This window comes from Cygnus atratus, chromosome 15 (genome assembly GCF_013377495.2).
Source record: "Cygnus atratus isolate AKBS03 ecotype Queensland, Australia chromosome 15, CAtr_DNAZoo_HiC_assembly, whole genome shotgun sequence".
NCBI classification, from domain to species: domain Eukaryota; kingdom Metazoa; phylum Chordata; class Aves; order Anseriformes; family Anatidae; genus Cygnus; species Cygnus atratus.
The window spans coordinates 2,783,005-2,797,910 of NC_066376.1; the positions used below are offsets into that span (position 1 = coordinate 2,783,005).

The window sequence follows — 14,906 nt, forward strand, 5'->3', positions numbered from 1 at the left end:
GTCAAATTCATAAATCTCACATCTTCAAGCCTACCCTTGGGAGCCAAGTAACCAGCAAGCTGGAACAAGGGGTTGTTATATGGCATTAATAAAGTTTGGAGCCACTGGGAGGAAACGCTACAGCTGCAACTGATGCAAGGAAAAGCTTGTCAGTGGATGATATATCGAGCACAAGACTTGAAGGAGGTGGGTTTTGTTTGTTTTTTAACCAGGGAAAAGTACATTGAATCTCCATTGCATTAGGGCCCAAACCTTTGAATTGTTCTTATTTTGTTCTTGCAGTTTATCACCAAAAAAAGTCACAGGTTACAGTTAAACAATGAACCACAGTTGTCCCAGTAGCTAAGTAGGTGCTTTTAATGCCACCACAAGGAAAAAAATAAATAAAATAACAATGCGCTTTAGTATTAAACTTCAAAATTGTCATCAGGTTTCCAGAGGGTAGCACGCTGACTCCTAATGAGACAACTCTGCAGCACATTACAGCAGAGGCCATCCTAGAAACACCAGCCAGCAGCAAAACTGACAGAACTAAGCTGCTGGTCTTCAGGAAGAAAGGGCCCCCTACACAGAACATGCTGAATCCTCAAAAATAAAACAAACAAACAAAATGTAAAGCCAACAAAAATAGATCTAATGCTGATTCCACAGGCACAGAGAGTTTAACATCTACCGTGAGGAGCCATCAGCCTTCTGAAGCAAAGGAGTAAACCCTTGGGCAGATTCTGGCTAGCCTACAAAACAGCACACTGCACAGGTGGTAAAACGAGCACGTACAAAAATAATCATGCAAAAAGCTCGAATTATTACCCTTTAACATGTGAAGCGCTGGATCTTTGACTTCAGAAAGAAACTCCATGAATTTGGCAACAAAAGCTTACGAAACGTTGAGACTACTTAAAGTAGTAACTTCAATTTTTGTTTAGGATAAAAAAAATCTCCATCTAAGCACTTTCATCCTTCTCATTCTGATGGCATACGCATCCCTTCTCACTAGGAGCAAGACACAGCAATTCAGAGCTACGGCCTTCCTAATCACAGCATCCTGCTCGGGTACTACATTAATTAAATATTGGCAAGAGTCTAAGCCCATGACACTGGACACAGCTAGCAGTCAAAGCAGGAGCATCCCCCCAGGATGAGACAAGTTGTTTTTGCTGCATAAGGAGAAGACAGAAGCTTCACTCTACTCCTCGTTCTTAAGATTCAAAACGCACACACAAAATCTCAGCTGCTTAAAAAGCAGGAAAGGATCACAACTTCCATTTGTTTCTGCTTGAAAATGTTAAGGGAATGTTAATTCTGGAGCACAGGAAACGACCAAACGGGACTAATACACTGTTGTTATCAAGCGTGACATTGTGCGCTGCTATTGAGAAACCTGGAAAAGCTCAACGTTAAAAAGCAAGTCCTTTTAAGATAAGCATTCCCTTCTGGCAGAGTTTAATCTTACCAAATGATTGCCATGGGTCAGAGGCAGTAGCTGCAGCTGTGGATCCTCCCCAGGGATCTGTTTGGTTTGCAACAGCAGGAGGTCCCCAAGGCTCTGTTTTCTGTGGGGCCGGTGCCGATGAGGGCAGGGCATCCATTAGGTCCAAGAGAGTTGTATGCTGAGGGCAGGAACAATCTGAGCTTTAATCAAGAGCATTACCGATCTGAAGTACAAACCCATGAGAGTGAAGAAGCATTTTTTTTTCCTTTTACACACCTGCATTGACTAGTACTTTGAAATTTAACCCACATGGAAGAAGCTTTAAGCTATACAACAAAGCAATCCCAAAAGCATAAAAGAGCTCAGAATTAAGCTAGTTCGTGTTACTGTATTTCAGCTTTTGGCAGCGTAACCGGGAATTTCTTAGTTGAAGGCACTACCTCCTTCTTTTTGGGAATTTTAATTGTGTCTCTGCGACTCTCCTCCAGAGCCATCTGTAATCTCAGATCATCTCCGCGTCTGAGGCGCTCCTCCTGCAAAGGAAATCAACACTGTTGATATAGACCACCAGCCTAGACTGTGCTGCCTGCTCCCTCAGGTGTCCAGCCCCGCAGGACGCTGCCAGGGGAAGCCCGAGCAGCACCGTTGGCCCCCCGGGAGCGGTGCACGCCGCAGGCAGGCGCGGCGGGATGGCCGGGATTATTTGCTGTGACTTGTACTTAACGCAACGGGAGAATGAATTCCTCTTGGGATTCTCACCTCGCTCAGACAGAGGTCAGGAGCAAGCCGACCCCGTAACACCAGGCTAGCAGAGCAATCCTTACAACATCCATTTTGCCGACTGAAATTTCCCCTCCTGTTGTTTTACTCCTAATGGGACAGCTATACACGAAACATCATTTCCAACCATTCACTTACAACGTTAGAAACCCCACTGAATTTAGAGACAAAGTAAATATTCCATCTTTAAATTATCGTGGGTTTTGTGCAGTCAAATAGCACTGAAGGACTTAGTGATTTAAACTCTGCCTTTCCTGGCTTTTGTCAGCTTCCCTCCGCATCTAAGGCAACTGTTGCATCTATGAAGAAATCTAAATGAATTAACTTTGCTAACTCCATGCATATTTTGTAGGTTTTAACATCTGTCAACTACTGTATTTGTGGTAGATTTGACTACTGTAAATATTTTGCTTGCGCCAGGTCTTTCATAGGTTGACTAATTCCCCAACTGGCATCTCCCTTGCAATTTGTAAGCTATTTCAACTGATATATTCTGATACTTATTTTCTTTAGCTTTATTGCTTAATAACGACAAAGTTTACTGGGTGATAGTTGCCCTTTCAAAGCACAGAGATTCTGATGTGTAACATACAGCAGTATGCTACACTCGTCCCAGGAAGCCTTTAAAAATATTACGGACACTCAGCATGGCTGACTTGAATTCTCACTCATAGCTGACATTCAACAACTTTGTTATATGTTATATTAACGTGCAGTAAACTTTATCCACAATTACAGCATTTACTCCCAATTCAGAATGAACCTCTTAAGAATTAACACAGTAACATACCCAAAGTGATGCTTTAGGTGCTACATTATTTCAAAAAAGGTTCCTTAGATATTGAAGCACTTTGTGTTAGATCACCCTTGTGTTCCAGACAAGCTCACCAAATGGGCCAATCACTCAAAATTTCATTACATTCAGAATTCAGTGACATTTCATATGCTGGCCCATTAATGAAGGCTTTCAGGACTAGTCATGTTTCCAGTTCTTCCTAACAGAAAGCACCTTCAGTAGTGTGATGATTAACAACCTCCCACACAACAAAGTCTTCTCGCAAAGCGACTGTCATCTCCCACTAGTCTCAACAGCAGGAAGCCCATAGCTACTTTAAAAAGAGATTTAAAAATAAGAAAGTAACATCTCCCAGAACGGCCTCTCCCCCGCCATCTCCACCTGGAGCAAAGCCAAGCTAACATCGCAAAGAGCAGACAGAGCCCCGGCTAGGAAATTGGACAGGTTGGAAAACCTACACGGGCACTGACCTGCTCCGCCACCTCCCGGCTCATCGCCAGCGCCAGCTGCAGCTGGAGCTCTTCTTCTCCGCTCGTCTGAGGCCGGGCCTGCTCCAGCTCGGAGGAAACTCGAGGGGACGTAGCTGTCGGAGACAAACCAGCAGATTATAAATGATATCTAACAAAAAGGCAGAAGAGGTCTGATGCCTTCCCGTGCCAGGCCCAAGGTCCTGAAGGCAGCAGTGAGTGCCCCGGGGGGCGCAGGGCCGGCGGCCATGCCCTGAGCCGTCGGGGTAAAGCTCCTTCCAAGAGCTGAACCTCCAGCTCTCGGCCCAGGGCAGCGAGCCAGAGAAATTTAGAAGGGAGAAATTTGAAAGGCGCTCCGCTTGCTTTAAAGGAGAAATGTTTCCGGGAAACAAAGGCTTTTTGTAGTATCACGACATGCCAACGAGCCGGCCCCGACGAAGGCTGCAGACCCTGCCTCAGCAGATCTTCGGGGAGACAGGTCACTGACTTGAAGCTCACAATTAATCACTTAAACGTTTGTCAGTATTTCTTACATCTAATGTCAGTAAGAATTTGCTGGGAGCTGGCCAATGCCAGGGTAAAACTGGACACCACCCACTTTTCTGCAAAATAATACAGTCTTAAACGGGACAGATAAAGAACTATTCTTAACTGCTAAGCAGGCTCAGAGACAAACAAACCAGCTATTCAGACTCCAAATTCACAAAAATACTTTATCATTCTCTGCTAAAAAAAAAAAAAAAGTTTGGTATATATGTTGGGGGCATTGTTTATTTTTTGTTGCTGGCTGCTCTTTCTTCGGATGAGGACTCTATTAGCTAATAACTGCTGGCAATCTCCCCCCGCCCCTCAGAAAAACAATCAAGCTGGGCAGCTAAAATATACAATTTCTCAATGCATAAATAATCTGTCACTGACGTTTTCACTGCAGTAGCATACAGAAACTCCCATCCCAATGGGACAACTCTAATTATCACTACAGAATAATTAAACAACTTTTGGGGTCATTCTCTAGCACCCAGGTTATTTAAACTGAAATTTTACCTTGCTGGACAAGGAAGTTCGTATGTAATGGCTGGAATGGTAATTACAGTTTTGCAAAATACACGTTAGTATTTAACAAACAGGAACCGTATTTCTGAACTAGAACGTCAAGCTCAAAGAAATCACGTTCTTTAAGAGGTTGGTTGGGTAGATAGAAATTTGGTTGCCAAACTGTAATTTTAAAAACACTTTTTCCTACTTTAAAAAGTACTACTACTACTATTAAAGTTCCTACTTTAATACTCCAAACGTTTCCCAGTCCTGTCTCCCCCTACCTTTTAGGCCAAAATGGCACTATAAAACAAAAACTGCCCGCTCCTCTTTCATCCACAAAGCTGGCTTCAGCCGACGAGGCATGCCTGCTCCTTCCCACCCTACACTCGCTGCGCCACCCCATCCCTTTCTGTTCCTACAGGGACATCTTTATCACCAAAACCCAGACTCATCCACGTTGTGCTGGTCCCAAAGCTTTCAGGCCAACCGGACTCGCTCCTTGCTTCACGTGTAGGGAGGTGTTACTCGTCCATCAATCTGATCACTTTTCCAAACCCTCTCTCATATGAAGTATCTACATTTAGCCTGCTTCATGAGCACTTCTTGCTCCAGCAGTCACAGGCAGGCTCTCCAATACATTATTTGGATGATCACAGGAATAAAAAGGACATCAGAGAAAAGGACGTCTGGCAGTGGGGAATAGCACGACCTTAAAGTGTTTGTAAAAGGTTTGGATGTTCTTAAATGCAAAAATAAACCGAATTCAAGAGGAAAGAGGATAGAACTCAACAGGAGGTTACCAACGGTAACACACAACAGAAAAACTGAAACCTCTACCTTTTTCTATCAAAGGGAAAAGCAGTACAGTTCACCTGCGTGGATTTACCAAAGTTTTTTGTGATGCTTAATGGGACGGTGCTGTGAAACAGGTTAGTGTAAGAACCAAAACAGGTGAAGAAGCCCATCGCCAAGGAAGTTTACCATCAGTTTCTCAACAACTGGCTCTAAGGCCGGCCTTAGGAAAAACGTTGTAACAAACAAAATGCAGGTTATAGGAAAATGCCAAGATGATGCTATGAAACACTGTCTCACTAGAAGGAGGAGCCTGAACATATAAAGCTGATGGCTGAGAAGGGAACAAGAGAAATGGGATGCTATGGGGAAAGAACAAGGATTTGATGACAACCTTCTGCAACTGGGGGCATCGACTGGAAGTGGCAGAGGTATACAGAACTTTGTTTGGTACCAACCCAGGCAGTAACTGCCAGCCACTAGCTTCCTACAGCTGTCACCGACAGCAGCACCGTGCATCAAAGCATTACTCAGAATTAATCTGACACATCAAATGCAGTTCCAGTCATACAAACCCTCGACAAATGATTTTGAAAACAGAGCGGATGTGAAGATGCTTCCCTTCTGAACGCAGGGAATATTTTATACATTTATCTTCACAAAAAGAAGATCGAGCAGATTACAGATGCTAAATACATCAGGTTTGCAAATACTATGGAATGAAAAAAGCTATTTAAGATAAAAGGACAAGAACTAATGATAAAAAATAACTGAATAAAACTGAGATACAATTACAAACGGATCACCTCCAAGCAGCAGCTTTCCAGCAGGAGTTACAGAAGGCCAGATTCATAACTGGTTTCGAAACGAGGCTGGACACACAAAAGGGACACCACCAGGGTCACCTGAGAGCAGATCAACTGGAGCGCGATGAGGAAGGTGCGTCCTGCTTCTTCAACCACAGCTTGGGGCGAGATGGTGATTTCCTGGACCTTTCGCACAGGAGTTTTTCATCTCCATTGACATTAATTAAATTCCATAACAACTAAGCAGCTGATGGTAGAACGACTTTAAAAGTACGCGAGATGGATTCCTTAACTTCAGCCCTTTGTTTTCCCTCCCGAGCCCACACGAAGGGCTAGGGGCTGTAAGCGCTCCCCAGCTCCAGCCTGCAGCAGCACACACCATTTTGTGCCAGGTAGCTGCAAGAACGGGCGGCTGCAACCTACTCGAAGCATTGTGCTTGTCCTCCCTGGTGTGTCTTCAGCTGCCTGGCTTGGCAGGGCGCTGTGTGACCTCTCGGCTCCCAGCAGAGACCAGCATCCAGGGGCTGAGCACAGGCAATAAGGGGGCTCACAGGCACTGCTTGTTTCTTTTCACTTTCAGGCTTTTCAGCATTTCATTCTATTCGGTTTTATTAACTCTACGTGGCATTCTAGAGTTCTTCATGCAAAAAAAAGAAGGGCAAAAATTGTCGGTTTAAAATTCATCCTTAGGCCTCACATTAAAAAAACATCGATAAAAGCATTGCCATTTTACATTAAAACTTCCGCAGTGGTTGTAAAGCCATCTACATTAACTAGCAGACAGCACGTTTTTTTTGAAAATAGGATTAAAGGACATTCAGCATGCTGTTCTTGGTAGTGATCTGGCACGTTTTATCCAGCAAGGCCACCTCCCGAGTCCCTCGGTGCTGTCACTGCCCCTCGATAGCGGCCACGTCCCACGTTACCGTTTTGGGTGCGAGGATCTGGCATAAAGGTTATTGCGTTAGTAACAGTACCGCTGCCAGACAAAGAACCCCTTATCCCCCAGCACATGACAGTTAACTCAGATGTTTATGTAAGATGGGACTCAATAGATCAATTCTGACCCGCTAAGCCCCGCTTTGTTGCTGCTTGGGGAATTTGGAGGTCCGGGCTCCCCCCAAGGCTGCCCAGAGGCGTCTGCTTCTGCCGGGGGCTGCCACCGGGCTGCTTCCCCGCCCGGCTCGAGCAGCGGCACAGGGAAGTCATTTCCAACCTCGGATAATCACCGAGGCAGGATTCTGCTCCACCATCTGTCTCCAGCACGGGCTATGACGTCTTTCGTACGTATTTATTGGTAATTTGCTGTATTTTGGCTATATTAAAAGCCCTCTGGAGACGCCCAAAGGTTCGGTTAATTAAAGGATGTATACAGTACGCAGCTCAAAAGCAGAGTCATTGTCTGTATTAACGATAAAGTCGGTCCCAGCATGAAAATGAGCCTGGGTATTTTTATTTAGAAGCTTGTGCTTGTTGGTTGTGGGTTTTCTGTTGCCACTCCACACCAAGTGATGCCACAGAAAGCAAGCCCCAGCTTTACCACCTGCAGGAGGCGTTCTTAGTCACATTTGTTCGGCTTCGTCACACCACCGGTCCTTCCAAACAATGTAGAGAAAAACGAAGTGCAACTTGAAAAATTTGAGTACCACCAAGGTAAGATCTTAGAAACCAAGAGCAACCCACTCTGGATCCAAGCGGAGATCTCACGCATTGGTCTTCAAATGAAAGCTCATTCAAATATTGATGGGATATTTTCCAAAAGCCAGTCTTAGCTCTCAAATTATGAACCAGCATGTGCAAACTACCTGATCTAGAAGGAATTGTGCTGATTTCCAGGTTCCCACTGGAAATTAGAGAGATCTTTCCTATACAGGATGGGAATTAACAGCACCTCTCAATGTGTCACGGTGGAGCTGATCAGCCTTGCTGCATGATTTCCAGTTGCACTGAAGCAGACAGAGCACTTTTACATTTCATTTAATACCGAACAGATCCTGAAGGCTTATTTTAGTTGAGGAGTATTTTTTCTCTCAGATGATCGCTACACTTATCTTAATAGACTCATCTACATTAATTCAGGTAATTTATTCCAACTACCGGAGCCTGGTTACACCAATGCCACCTCCCACCTTTACTCAGAGCACCAAGAAAACTGAAGTACAACGAGAGGATTAAATCAAGTTGTCAAGTGACACCTGGCAGCAAACACAGGAGTCTACCAGCCTATTGCAACACCTCAAACTTCAGAAATCAGCCAGGCAGCTCATCGAGATCGGTTGCTCCACGTTATGCCAGACGTTCCCTGACTCGGGTGGAAGGCCAGAGGTGGATCCCAACCTGCAGAGCTGTCGAACGGATTGCAAGGGAACGAAGAGCCCACCCAGCATCCTGAGCTTTCTGTAACGTCACACCTGAATTACCAACTCCTCTCAATTATTTTCCACTCCAAACAAAAAGGGAGACAAAGCTGAAACAGTCGAGCGAACAGAAACTCGCTGATGCTTCACAGAGCTGCTTTTAAATAACGAGTCAACTTCACGTGAACCATCACCGCAAATATTAAAACTCATCCTTTCAGTTAAAAGACTGCTCCCAAAACCTTTGCGCGCAAGGTTAACAGACTTGGCACTTCACAAGATCCGTAAAAGCCCCTTTCAGTGCATCTTTAAGCAACCTTTCATCACATCAGCTGTTTGTATCAATGAACCCGATTTCTCGGGCAAGCGGCCCACCTCCGGGCAAAGCGCTCCTGGAAAATCAGGTCACACCGAGCTGTGCCTTGCTCCAGCTGCCACGTCCATGTAAAGGAGACCAGGACAGTAGAACACGCACCCGTCTTGCCCTGCCAGCGTCTCTAGATGCAATCCAAACCCAGAGCAGCAGACGGCCTGCGGAAAGGATGAGCACAGCCTGAAGTAACACAGCTGGGCCTGGGCTGGGCCTAGCCGGACAGAACCTCCCGAAAGAGCAGGGCTTTTAAAACTTGGGTTTTCAAGCACAAAAGCGGTGTAAGGAGAGGACCAGCAGTTTCCAGGGATCCTTCAAAGTTTAAACACATCCACACAAACTCACTTCTGGGGGAAGGGGTGCTGAGGAATGGGCTCTGTCAGTCTCTTCCCCCTGGCAGAGGACTTTGCCGACATTTTGCTGCCTCCCCGAAGCAGCTCAGGCACAAGGAGCTGCTGCAGCCTCCACCGCTCCCCGTGCGGCCCCGGAGCTGTCTCTTACAGGCAGCTCAACCCAAGGATGCTCGAGAAAGACGGGGTGATCCGAGTCCAGGTGCTCATATCTAGGGGCTTCTGCAGGTGCTCGAGCCCAGTACCCCAACCGACCGCCCCACAGATGTGACCACAGGCGATGCTCCTGCCACGCTGCTGACTCCAGCGCCTTGGCAGTGAGCTTCTGCTGAAAAATCCTCATAAAGCAGGAGTTACTAACTGGAGGACTTGATCAACAGCAGCAGATCTAACGGAGGTGCTCCCAGGTCTGCCGCAGCCTCGCGGCGCAGATTTAGAGCTCTATATTAGGAAGCTGAATCCTATTTAAGCGATCGCCGCAGCCACGGGTGGAAGAGGGCTGGAAACAAGAGGCTGCAGTTTTCCAACCTGGGTGACTAATGTTGAGTATAAAGACAATATTTAGACACAAAGCCAGATCAGAGGTGGGGCACTACTGCTCCCAAACATTTCAAATATTGACCTTATGTTCCTTCCCCTCCCCAGTGAAGTTAGTTTCAGCACCACACAAATACATTCCTTTAACTCGAAAGGAAACTCCATACAGTTTACACGTTTTCCAAAATAATCTACGTAACTTCAACAAATTTTGTCATGGGATATTTAATAGCTCTTAACCTGAGCATTAATTGCCCCTAGCTTAGGGCCAGAAGACAGCCAACAGTCCCCAGCACGTCACAGAGTGCTGCCAAGATGAGGTTGGGAGGAGGAAGCCTTTTTGCTGTTAGCTGTACGGTATCTCTCTTGGCTTCCATTTACAGATCGTAAGACTACGATAGCAAAAACATACTAATATTTTTGCAAATGACAACATCAATAGTCAGTAATGATCACATGCCATAATGTATTCCCAGAATCACACAAGCTTTACAGCGCAGAGATCTTCAGGGCCAACACAGTCATTAAGATGAAGCTTTGGGGGGAAGGATTTTATTAAAAACTCTCGTGTTTCGCCATTTCACTTTCCACAGGATTGTTAGAGGTGAGATGGAAATATTTGCAGGGAAAATATCCCTTTTCATCAGTGGAGTACAGGCCGATGGTAATCGCTCAAGACCTTTTTCCGTCTTGAATTCTCTCGTACTATACAGGCTATCGGTGCTGCTTTTATTTTTCCAGAAAGGATCATTTGGAATAGAAAGACAAGCAACCCTACCAAGACAAAACCCTCTAGCTCAACATCAAATACAAAAACAATCATATATGCACTGTAGATACAAGCCTACACGTATGCTGGAGAAGCTGGAGAAGCACAGCTGCTACAGTGCTGCAATATTTACAGCCAATGCTGTACAGCGCAGCTATTTCAGTATTTTTGAAGAAAGTGAACAAAAAGTGGTCCACAGACTTATCTAATACTGCTCATTCAGTAACTGATGGGGGGAAGAGATCCCTCGCTCAAATCTGACACCTTATCCACTAGAAGTTACTTGTTCCCATCGTGATCTGTCCTGGACAAGCTATTAAGCACAGGCAGACAGCTCTGATTTTTTTTTTTCCTCCTGCAAGACAGTACTAAAAAAAAAAAAATTAGGAGGTTTTGTAGCCACAAACAACCTCTTCAAATAAGGGGAGTGCATTCAGCTATGACTTCTCGAAATCTGCAATCCCCATCCATTGTGTCTAACAAGAAACAAAAGTAAACTCTGCTCATACCAAAGCACAGAGACGAAACGTTTCATTTAGCTTTGTCGGTGGAAAGGTTGTTACGCTCTCCCCAACTTTATTTACATCCAAGTGCTAACAGAACATGCCAAAAGCTTTTTAGCAGGAGACTGAGTGTACGTTTTCTTAGAGGCAAATCTCATCCTATAGATTGCAAAAGGTTTTATAATTAAATCTAGATGCCTCTGATCTCCTCTCCAACAGCACAGAGGAACGGAAGACAATTCTACCAGAACACGCAATACAACTGCATCTGAAACTGCAGTAAGCAGAGGATTTCCCAGGAACCAACCATAACATAATTCCTTCTACGTAGCCTGCTGAGCCCACGTCTTCAGAACAAAACAAGGATATCACTGTAGAATAAAAGAAATCATGATGGATACAACCTCTAACTTCTGAAAGGCAACTTTTCCATTAAAAGGTGGAAGAAAACCCTACATTTATGTAAGGGATTAAATGGCTGGATTTTCGATGAAACTCCTCGTCCTACAACAAAGGACAAAGCTCTGCACACCTTTTGCAAGGTGCTAGTTTGCTTTGCTACACTCAAATAAACCATCTGTACCAGAAACGTATTCAAATTTCAGAAGATACAGGTCTGAACAATTAACAACCATCTGTGTTTTTGCTAATAGACAATTAAATACTGGCGAGTCTCTAGCAGAAGAACCACCTACAGGAAGAAAAGAAAAGCCTGAGATTTCTAAAGCTTCTTAGGTACGTGCTTAAGGGGGAAGAGGAAGAAAAAAAGGTTAAGAAATCATTACCTCAGAAACAATCCTACAGAGATAGGCAGCAAAGCAATACACAAGTGCGAATTCCTAGTAACCTAACCCTCTGCACTGAAAGGATGACCAAACTCGCTTCTTGACATCTAGTCCCCCATCAAAATTCCTAAAATGTCCAAGGAATAACGACTCAGAAACAAGCCCTGCATTGCTCAATCCTTGCTGTGAGAAATAGTTGGAGGCCTCTGGCAGCGTTTAACACGACAAACAGCAGTTGCACGCACCGATTAATGCAAGAGCTGGTGAAGAAATCGGTGTGGAACAAACCAAAGGTGTTCTCGGCGTGCTTCAGCGGCTATTATTGCAGTCCATCAGCTGATGACAAAACAATATTTCAAGCTATCTCCTTAATTAGGGAATTTTAAAGATAATCACATGAGCCATACAGACCTCAAAAGAAAAAAAAATGTTATTGCAGTGATAAAAATCTACTTATCAATTAAAAATTCATATGGAATCAATCCAAATATGGTTATTAAACAACTAAAATGTCTGTTAATCCACTGTTAAAATAACAGACCAATTCTCATACCTGGAAACCTTCGTGCACTTTTTTTTTAAACCCTGCATCCTAAAAGCATTTCATTTTGGGGGAAAAAAAATAAAAATCCTGCTTTTCTCTCTAGCTTTTATTTTCACTGAGATTTTCTTCATGCTAGCTTGATTCATCCTGCTAGCTTCCTACTGCCTTCCACAGAAACCATCGGCGTATGACAGGGGTACGGACACCACTCACATATTTATAATCTGAGAGGCGCTTTGGGATACAGGACATGACAAACTGGAGATTCTTAAAGCTGGTGCTCAATCAATTCACCACACTGGCTCTGTTACAGTCCCCCACACACTATAAGCATTCAGTTAAAGAAAAGATTTTCCTTCAGAATTAGACCACAACCACTGACATTTCAGCCAAAGCAGCTTTCATCAGATCATTACTTATATTAAGAAGGATTTAGTGCCAGCTCAGGCCTCCTCCTAACATGACAGGGAGTTCCCCCAAGCACTGCTATAAAGAATCCATTCTTCCCACATCACTGTACTTTTTTTTTTGGAATGAAATACAGAATTTGGTACTGATATTTGCACACCAAATGCCGACTGTGTAAATATTTAATCACTGACATATTCCAAGTGTTACTAGTCTAAGAACTGCTGAGTAAGCAACAAAGGAAGTTAATTACCAATACTCTTCCTAAAACGAGAGAGCGGCAACATAAAGTATCTAGCAAAATGATCCAGGAATTACTCTGTATTCCTATCTTCTTCTTCAATTATATTTTAAGGAGAAAAAAAAAAAAAAGGCAACAAAAAAATTTCAAGCAATCCTTTTAAAACTAGAAACAAAAAAGAAATTATTAACTGTCTCCCTCCTAGATTGAGGACGTATCACATCAAACGTTGGAACACGTTCACAAAAGCAGCTCAACAATGCTACCTCTGGGAACTGACAGTAAACAAGTGCTTTTTAAATTGATTTACGTCACCGCTCACATCCTCTCCAAAGCAAACATGCAGCCAGTCATTTCAAGAAAGCGCGTACCACCGAGCAGACCTGCAGAGACGCAGCCACTGCAAAAAGCCCCTTGCGGTCCTGGAGGGCACCATTTCCTCTCACTTCTAATGGCAAATCAGAACGCAAAATATCTCAAAAGAGTGGGAAAGAAAGAAAAAAGGGTGGGAAAAAAAAATCTTGCGTGTGTTTGCTTGTACTTACAGCCATGGTAGGACGCCGGGGAGCCTCCAGACTTTCCGTATTCTTGCTCCGAGTAGCTGGTGGAAAGGTTTGGCTGACTGGAACCTCGACCGAAGGTGATCTGGTTGCTGCCCACCCCGGTGGCCACCTGAGCCATGCGTTCTTTGGTCTTCAGGGCCTGGGCCCTCTCTGTCTTGAGTCGCTCGTCGTCCTTCAGCAGAGACACCAGCTGCTTGGATTTCTCCCTGACGTTGATGCCCTGGTCTTTCCCATCGCGATCGATATACTGGAAATCTTTCAACGTCTGGATAGCAAAAATATTCTCTTTACACTGCTGTGCCACTCTCTCTGAGCCAGTTTTGATCAGGTAATCTAACAGCGTAAGGGCCTTGTACACGTGTCGCCAGTTCTTGCCATGGTCGTTGAGTCGCTTCCAGATCATGCTCATAATTTCAGAGAAGGCCACAACGTTGTAAGTCAGATCTGCTATCTCAGTCATCAGCGAGCTGGAGGGGCCCCACGGGTCATTTGAGGTCGCTTCCCGAACTTTTATTTCGGCCTCTGAGTAATTGTTCACAATGTTCTTCATCTGCCGTCTAATAGACGAAGTCGTCATTTTTATTTCCCTTTTTAATCAGAGCGGTGCTAGGACACAAACAAAAAAGGGCTATATCTGCTCTTCTATGAACGTTTCTGAGCTACGAAGACTCCGTATCTGTGGCTTACTTGTAAGAAGTTCCACTACAATCATTTCCTCTCTTCAAGAAAATGACACGAGAAAATGAAAATCATGACCTAAGTAAGACAGAAAACAAAACAAAGCACGTTAGTGGTGTCTTTCGTTATCCCTACACGGAAAGCAATTACATACACTTTTGAGAAATTCTGTTAGTGATGCATCTGCTCTCTAGATTTCTTCAGAAGATTTGACTTTGAAAAAAACCCAACCCTTACTCTTCTCACCTCGAGAAGAATGGATAGACCAACTGCTGGGAAGTTACATATACAAACAGGCAACATCAAATGTCAAAGCTTAAAAACACCTGAGCTGCTGAACGAGACAAAATCAAGAAAATATCTGTGCTGATGCAAATGGAAAATTTGAAAAACAAACCAGAAACGAAGTCCAAGAAACAAATTACGGATTTAATTTCCGACAAGGTAAAACCCATCTAGAAGTTTTAATTACAGAAAGCACGACGCTAGCTTGCAGAGTTTATAGGAAACTGCATTAGAGCTGACAGCTGTCATCTGCTACCGCTGCTGCAGGAGTCTCCGTACCGAGACCAAGTGAATTTCCTCCACGTTGACCAAGGCATTTATCTGAGGCTCCAGATAAAGGCAAAGAGCACTCAGTTTCAGGGCAGAGATCTTGAACCCTGCTCTGCCTTCACCCGAGGCCCAGGG

At 44.3% G+C, this 14,906-nt stretch overlaps 1 protein-coding gene across 6 annotated transcripts in view; it reads right to left on the bottom strand.

Annotated features, from left to right (window-relative positions):
- Window positions 1-14,906, bottom strand: part of EPN2 (epsin 2) — a 44,182-nt gene that overhangs the window by 10,636 nt on the left and 18,640 nt on the right. For 2 of the 6 annotated variants that reach the window (XM_035563268.2, XM_035563269.2), the window contains 4 exons: window positions 13,521-14,294; window positions 3,479-3,591; window positions 1,873-1,965; window positions 1,454-1,610 (listed from right to left, as the gene is read on the bottom strand). In XM_035563268.2, coding sequence (XP_035419161.1) covers window positions 1,454-1,610; window positions 1,873-1,965; window positions 3,479-3,591; window positions 13,521-14,115 — 958 coding nt within the window. In that variant the 5' untranslated portion in view covers window positions 14,116-14,294. Of the gene's footprint in view, window positions 1-1,453; window positions 1,611-1,872; window positions 1,966-3,466; window positions 3,592-13,520; window positions 14,295-14,906 lie in introns of all 6 variants that reach the window. The other 4 variants (XM_035563267.2, XM_050713808.1, XM_050713809.1 and 1 more) reach the window with 2 other exon arrangements.